Source organism: Acanthisitta chloris, unplaced genomic scaffold (assembly GCF_000695815.1).
Source record: "Acanthisitta chloris isolate BGI_N310 unplaced genomic scaffold, ASM69581v1 scaffold19377, whole genome shotgun sequence".
Taxonomy (NCBI): Eukaryota; Metazoa; Chordata; class Aves; order Passeriformes; family Acanthisittidae; genus Acanthisitta; species Acanthisitta chloris.
In genome coordinates, this window is record NW_008682263.1 from 5,384 (window position 1) to 12,504 (window position 7,121).

General features: G+C 40.4%; 1 protein-coding gene across 1 annotated transcript in view; it reads left to right on the top strand.

Annotated features, from left to right (window-relative positions):
* Window positions 1–1,452: 1,452 nt before the first annotated feature.
* Window positions 1,453–7,121, top strand: part of RAI14 (retinoic acid induced 14) — a gene marked incomplete at its 5' end in the record, with an annotated part of 18,447 nt that continues 12,778 nt past the window's right edge. The window contains 4 exons of the mRNA XM_009078470.1: window positions 1,453–1,541; window positions 3,362–3,431; window positions 3,483–3,580; window positions 5,774–5,869. Coding sequence (XP_009076718.1) covers window positions 1,453–1,541; window positions 3,362–3,431; window positions 3,483–3,580; window positions 5,774–5,869 — 353 coding nt within the window. The remainder of the gene's footprint in view (window positions 1,542–3,361; window positions 3,432–3,482; window positions 3,581–5,773; window positions 5,870–7,121) is intronic.

Here is a 7,121-nt window from a genome sequence, read left to right on the forward strand (position 1 = left end):
TCTGTTGGTACTGTGCCCATATCTTAAAACTTGAAGACACTGGCATAATAGCCATTAGGAGGGTATAAACTTCTCTGTTTTCAGAAGCTTTTCCTTCATTTTTGCTTTGGGGCAAAATGAAGTCAGCAGCATCTTTCTAGAACTGCTTCTGTGTATCTTGAAGTGTCAGACATGAACATGCCAAACATGAACCTTCAGCTTTCAAAAGACCTGAGTTCATTATAACTTCTCTGGCTTGTTCTGTAATTATAACTTTGGTAATTGATGCTGTAAAGTGCATCTTGCAGTGGTTGGTAACCACTGCAGTTTCCCACTGTTTAAATAAGCAGGTGTTTGAGGTGAACAGCAAAACCAAAAGTGGCAAAAATACATCTCTGGCATGGTCTTACAAATATCCACTAGCTGTGATTTCTTTAGATGATACTCACAGCAAGGTTTTTTCCCTGCCCTGCACATGAAGGAAAGATGACTCTGTAAAGGGCAGTGCAGAAGCACAACTTGTTTAATTTAGGAATCATACAATCACCTTTTAGAGGAACTAAATTTTATCCACTGAAAGGGGAGAATCACGGTTGACTAAAATGACTAGGGCAACATCGCTTACTGTGAATGTTTCTAATTCCCTAAGCACAAGCACTCACTCTTTTTGGGAATATATTACATCACTGGGGATGTTAGTGTAGAAACTGGGTGGGACTAGATGCATGTAAGGTATATGGTATGGGTTAATGAGACAGCAGCCTGTGTAAAATTGTAGAATCATAGAGTTGTTCAGGTTGGAAAAGACCTCAAATATCATCCAGGGCAACCATTAACCCAGCACCCCAAGCCCATCACTAAGCCAGGCCCCCAAGTGTCACATCTACAGAGCTCTTAAATACCTCCAGGGGCCCCCAGGGATGGTGACTCCACCACTTCCATGGGCAGCCTCTTTCAATGCTTGACAACCCTTCTGGTGATCTAATATACAACCTGAACATCCCCTGGTGCAGCTTGAGGCCATTTCCTCTTGTCCTGTCATTTGTTACCTGGGAGAAGGGACTGACCCCTCACCTTGCTATAACCTCCTACCGGGTAGTTGTAGAGAGTGATAAGGTCTCCCATGAGCCTCATTTTCTCCAGGCTAAACAGCCCCAGCTCTCTCAACTGCTCTTCAGAGGACTTGTCTAAACTCTTTGCCAGCTTCATTGTCTTTCTCTGGACACATTCCATCACCTCAATATTTTCTTGTAGTGAGGGTCCTAAAATGGAACACATTATTTGAGGTGTGGCATGAAAGTATGACTACCTAAATCTTTTTGATGTGCCATCTCACTTCCAGAGCTGTTATCTTCTTTGGAGGCAGTGGAGGGATGCCAAAAGATTTAAGGACAGGGAGGGGAGAGCTTGTCAGTATGAAAGAGAAAGGTAGTCTTAATGAAAGTAAAGTGACATGTAAATGCTCTCTTCCAGTTTTCACCTGGCAGCCTCGAAAGGACATGCAGAGTGCCTCAGGATCATGGTGACACACGGTGCAGATGTGACAGCCCAAGATGCTGCAGGTATGCCTCTCTGAATTTATACAGGTAACATTATACACTCAATTTTCCTGTGTGCAATGGTGTGCAGAGTACAAGTACAGGATTGACAACATGGCTTTTCCTCACACACCATGTAGCAAAAGCAGTTGTAACACTTGCAGATTTAGGCATACTTGATTTCCTGCACAGAGAATTCAGATTCTAAATCCCTTAAAAACTTTTGCACCAATACTATAAATTTCAGCATTCCTAGTGCACTCCAGATGTAAAATAGTTACTTGTTTTTTAAAATCATTATTCCTAAGTAAAAAAAAATCATCCTCCCCCAACTCTTTTTATTATTATAGGTTACATCAAGATCTTCAGGGTTGCTTTTATGTGTATCCAAGCTATTAACCCCATTAACTTTACAGGATTTGCAGTAAGACATTTCCTCAGGATTATGACATAGTGAAAAGAGCTGATACAGGCCAAAACAGAGCTGAGAGCTATTAAGTATGCTGTTTCAGTTCTAAAAAGTTTTATGCCTTAATTACTACTCCACTAAGAGAATGATGGGAGCTGAATTTGAACCTGGCAAACTGCTCTTAATAGATTTCAGTTGACACATCTGCGGAATCTGTGCCCAGCATTTTCTCTGGCTAGACCAGCCACCTGGATGAGCTGTCAGCATTCTGTCTCTCCAGTAATGATCTGTAAATGTTGGGCTCATGGGTTCTGCTTTGGCCACTGATCGTAGCCTGAGGGAATTTCTGTCATACATGGAAATAATTTGCCTCTATAAGGAAGTGTCTGTGATACTGCAAGAAGCATTCAGATTTTACATAATGATAAGAAAATATATGTAGCTGATGTAGACTATTATTCAGAATTCATCTTGCCTCAGGATTTATTCGTTGTTTGGATAGTAAGAGGTTGTTTGCCTACTTTCACCTGAGAGTGTCGACGCAGTGTTCATTAGGGAAATCCTTCTCTGTAAAAGTCACATTATGTACAATGAGAGTTTACTGTCCTAAGTGGCTCTGTCGTTATTAAGTACCAAGTCTTAGCTCCTTCTTTTCTGAGTTACATGGATCATTGGTTCTTTTGCTGTCTTGGCCTCTTTAATTTTTCAGATGATCTGTAAGATGAACCTGGACAAGAGACTGCAGTCACTCATCATAAATCCATAGTCAGTGAAACGCTGTTTTGCATAGCTAAATGTGAGCTAACCAAATTAACTGAAAATGGAACCTGAGAGATGCAAACCAAACTAGACCTACGTGTGTGTGGTCTTGTTTGATGTGTACTCACAGCTGCTATATAAAATAATTGAATAGGGAATCTATGAGATGCAAACCGAAGTCGGCCTGTGTTTGAGTCCTCTCCTACATGCACTTCATGGATGATGCAAATTTGCTGTAGTAGTAGCTGGTGAATTTGACAGGTTTTGCTCTTGGTGCTGGTTACTTTTTCATTGCCAAATGGCAGAAATCATGAAGACACTGACAGACATCTTTGTGCAAGGGAGACTGAGTAATACAAGAAAATTGTTTTTTAAGAAACAAGATATAACTGTGCAATCTTAGACTTACTTCTGCCAAGGTATAGTCTGACACAACGTTTGTGTCACTCATGTATATTAAGCCAGACATTAAGATTATTCTGTTACCTGCCTGAACAAGTCTGTTGTAAACATGTTCTGCTTGATGTAGGTTTTTGTTTTATTTTCTCTAACCTTTTTCTGTGTCAAAATAGGAACGAGATTGATAATTCAAGATTTTGCCTTTGTTATGGAAGAGTTTTTTTCCTGTGTTTTGGCATGATTGAATAATTAATTTGCTTTGCTTTTGTTCATTTAGGGCACACTGCTTTACATCTTGCAGCAAAAAACGGCCACCCTGATTGTATTAAGAGGTTACTTCAGGTAAAGTAAAAACTAAATTGATTTTGGTTTTTGAAATTTTCATTTGGTTCCTCTAGATTGGTTTCACTAGATCTTAACATGCTTCCTGCTAATAATCTGCGTATACTTCTATATCGTTGTCCGATCTCCTTGACATCAAGAGAGATGCTTGAGTGTAAAGGCTTTTCAGGCACTGTGAATGAATAATGGAATGGATGATGTGGACCCTGAGTATCCACAAATACAATTTTCCATGTGCAGCTGATATTACATAGCTGGCTTGTTTCAAGCAGGTTGCTGCTTCGGTCGAACTTTCTGGTTTTTGTCTGTGTGGTTGGATGACTTGGAATTAGATGGTTTAAGAGTCGTAGGGGAAAAGTATTTTTCACTTCTAGGGGGAATGATGATATTGTTCCACTGCAATGCTTTGTATGTTGGCTATAAAAATGTTTGTTGTGCTTAAAGTCAAATGGAGACGAAACCAAAGTAGTTTAGATCCTAAAATGTGGAAGTAATCAAATCCTTCATGAAATGAAGCAAAGGACAGTAAAAGATTAGAAAGGGGAAAGAAAATAAGAAAAACAAAGTGAAGATGCGTATAAGATTCTCATGGAGTTGAAGATGAAGATGTGCATTAGTAAGCAAAGGCATTGTCCAACTCATCTCCATTTCAGAAATACAGGTAAGTTTTCATGGTGGTGATCAGAGGAATGGAATAGATTTTTCTAAGTTTGGAGTTCTGAGTGAGTCTCAGATGAAATAATGAAAACAGATTGAGGCTACAGATGAAACAATGAATAACAGCCCTGCTCAAATGCAGTGGTACAGAAAGAGAAGGGATCCCATATCCCAGCCTCTAAATTGCTTTTCCCTGGTTACCTCAGGGTTCTCCAGCTGTCTGTGACTGACTCCTGTCAATGTCTCTGACAACACTGGGTCCAGTTTCACTGATTCCCACCTCTATACTCGTGGCAAGCCGACTGCCCAGCCCCTCCCCACCTGGAAAGAAAGGGTTATGAGTAACCACTGAGGCTGATTGCACTGCCAGTGTGCAGTGCAGCCAAAGCCAACCATTCACAGCACAGACTGCGCCATCAGGCCGTGGCTGATAGCATCGCAGGCAGCAGCAGCTCAGCTGGATCTGTGTTTGATACCAAGTATTTGCTGCCCTTTCGCTTGCCAGCTGCAACCACAGAGTGCTTTTGTTGGTATCTTGCTGGTTTTATTACAATGTGCAGATTTCTAAATATGTTTGGAAGTGGTAACATTCACCAGTAGTTCATTCTCTTAGGATTGTTTTCTTACTTCTGTGGCCCAAAGTGTATGTGTGAGGAATGTCTTATCTTGACATACTGGTGTTAAACTACAACAGGCTAAACAATTATTTTATACAGGCAGAATTGTGACATTTTTATTACAGAATGTGGTACTCTATGTGATCCCATCTTCTTAGAAAATCACACATGTTTTAGAGGCAGTACTGCATTTGAAAGTCAAAAGTTCTAATGTTTGTTTTGTAGAAACACTTAATTTCAGTGTCCTATCTTCTCTTGTCCAAACAAAAGAATTGAAGCTGGTGAAGAGTTTAGAGAACGATAAATGTGAAAAGCAACTGCAGGAGTTCCAGGTGTTTAGCCTGGAGGAAAGAGTCCTTATCACAACAGGACAAGAGAAAATGGACTAAAGTTGTGTCAGAGGAGATTTGGGTTGAATATTAGGAAATATATTTTGACCAAAAGGGTTGCAAGCATTGGAGGAGGCTGCTGAGGGAAGTGGTGGAGTCACCATCCCTGAGGCTATTTAAGAGACATGTAACTGTGATGCTTAAGGACATGGTTTAGTGGTGGACTTGGCAGTTTTGGGTTAATGGTTGGATTTGATGATCTTGAATGTCTTCTGTGATGCTACATGGTTTAGTGGTGGACTTGGCAGTTTTGGGTTAATGGTTGGATTTGATGATCTTGAATGTCTTTTACAACATAAATTAATCTATGTTTCTATGATACTGTACCTCTTTTGTAACTTTGTACCAAAACAAGTCTTGATGAAGATTTGAAATTTATTATTGTTTTGTTTTGAAGTCTAGATTGATCAGTAGTACCTGATATCTTATAATAATATGAGAAAATATAACTGGATTCTTGATGCTTTAGTTTTTAAAATTAATGTCTTTTACAACATAAATTAATCTATGTTTCTATGATACTGTACCTCTTTTGTAACTTTGTACCAAAACAAGTCTTGATGAAGATTTGAAATTTATTATTGTTTTGTTTTGAAGTCTAGATTGATCAGTAGTACCTGATATCTTATAATAATATGAGAAAATATAACTGGATTCTTGATGCTTTAGTTTTTAAAATTGCAGATGAAGCCTCATTGCATTTTACAGAAATGGGAACCAGAAGTGGGCCTGTCATGAAGTTTAACAAGGTCAAGTGCAAGCTGCTGCAGACAGGACAGGGTAACCCTCTTAACAGTAGAAGCTGGGGGGTGAAGGGATAGCCTCATTGCATTTTACAGAAATGGGAACCAGAAGTGGGCCTGTCATGAAGTTTAACAAGGTCAAGTGCAAGCTGCTGCAGACAGGACAGGGTAACCCTCTTAACAGTAGAAGCTGGGGGATGAAGGGATTGAGGGCAGCCCTGCCAAGAAGGATGTGGGAGTGCTGTTGGATGAGAGGCTGGACATGAGCTGACAATGTGCACTTGCAGCCTAGAAAGCCAACCGTGTCCTGAGCTGCATCCAAAGCAGCGTGGCCAGCTGACTGAGGGAGGTGATGCTCCCTCTCTAGTCTGCTCTTGTGAGAATACACCTGGAGCACTGCATCCAGCTCTGGGGTTCTGAACACAGGAAAGACATGGACGTGTTGGAACGTCCAGGGGAGGGTAATCAAGTTGATTAGCAGGCTGATATGAGGAAAGCCTAAAAGAACTGGGATTGTTCAACCTGGAGAAGAGAAGGCTTTGGGGTGACCTAATTGTGGTATTCCACTACCTGAAGACAGCCTACAGGAAAGATGGAGACTATTTACAAAGACCTAGAGTGACAGGACAAGAAGGAATGGCTTCAAACTGAGAATAGGTTTACTTTAGATATTAAGTAGAAATTCTTTCCTGTGAGGGTGGTGAGGCACTGGAACAGGCTGCTCAGAGAAATTGTGAACTCCCCACCCCTGCCAGTGTCCAAGTCCAGGTTGGATGAGGCTATGAACAGCATGGTCTAGTGGAAGGTGTCCCTGCCCATGGCAGGGGTTGGAACTAGATGATCTTTAAGGTCTCTTCCAACCCAAACCATGCTATGATTCTATGAAATAATGCAAGACTAACTGCCTTAGAACATGGCTGCATTAGCTCTTACTCTAATGTTAAAAACAAAGAAAGAAGATTTCCTGAGGCAAAGGAGAGAGTTTCTTTCCTTTTTTTTTTGTTTCCTGATTTAAATTGTTCCAAAACTATGACATTTTTTAATGATAGCTCTCTGACCATGAGGATTTCCTATGGCTTCAGTAGAAGCTGGTACCAAGAAAGGAAAGACCAGACTGATAGAGAGGGAAGCTGTATCTTCCTTCAGCATTATTTTATGAAGCAACAAGTAAACCTTTTCTCAAAGATGTTTAGCACTCTGACAGCATTAAACATATGTTTTATTTTCTTGGTGTTTCTCTAATTGCATTTTTTTCCTTCTTATTTAACTGTGCAGAGTAAATGTCCAGC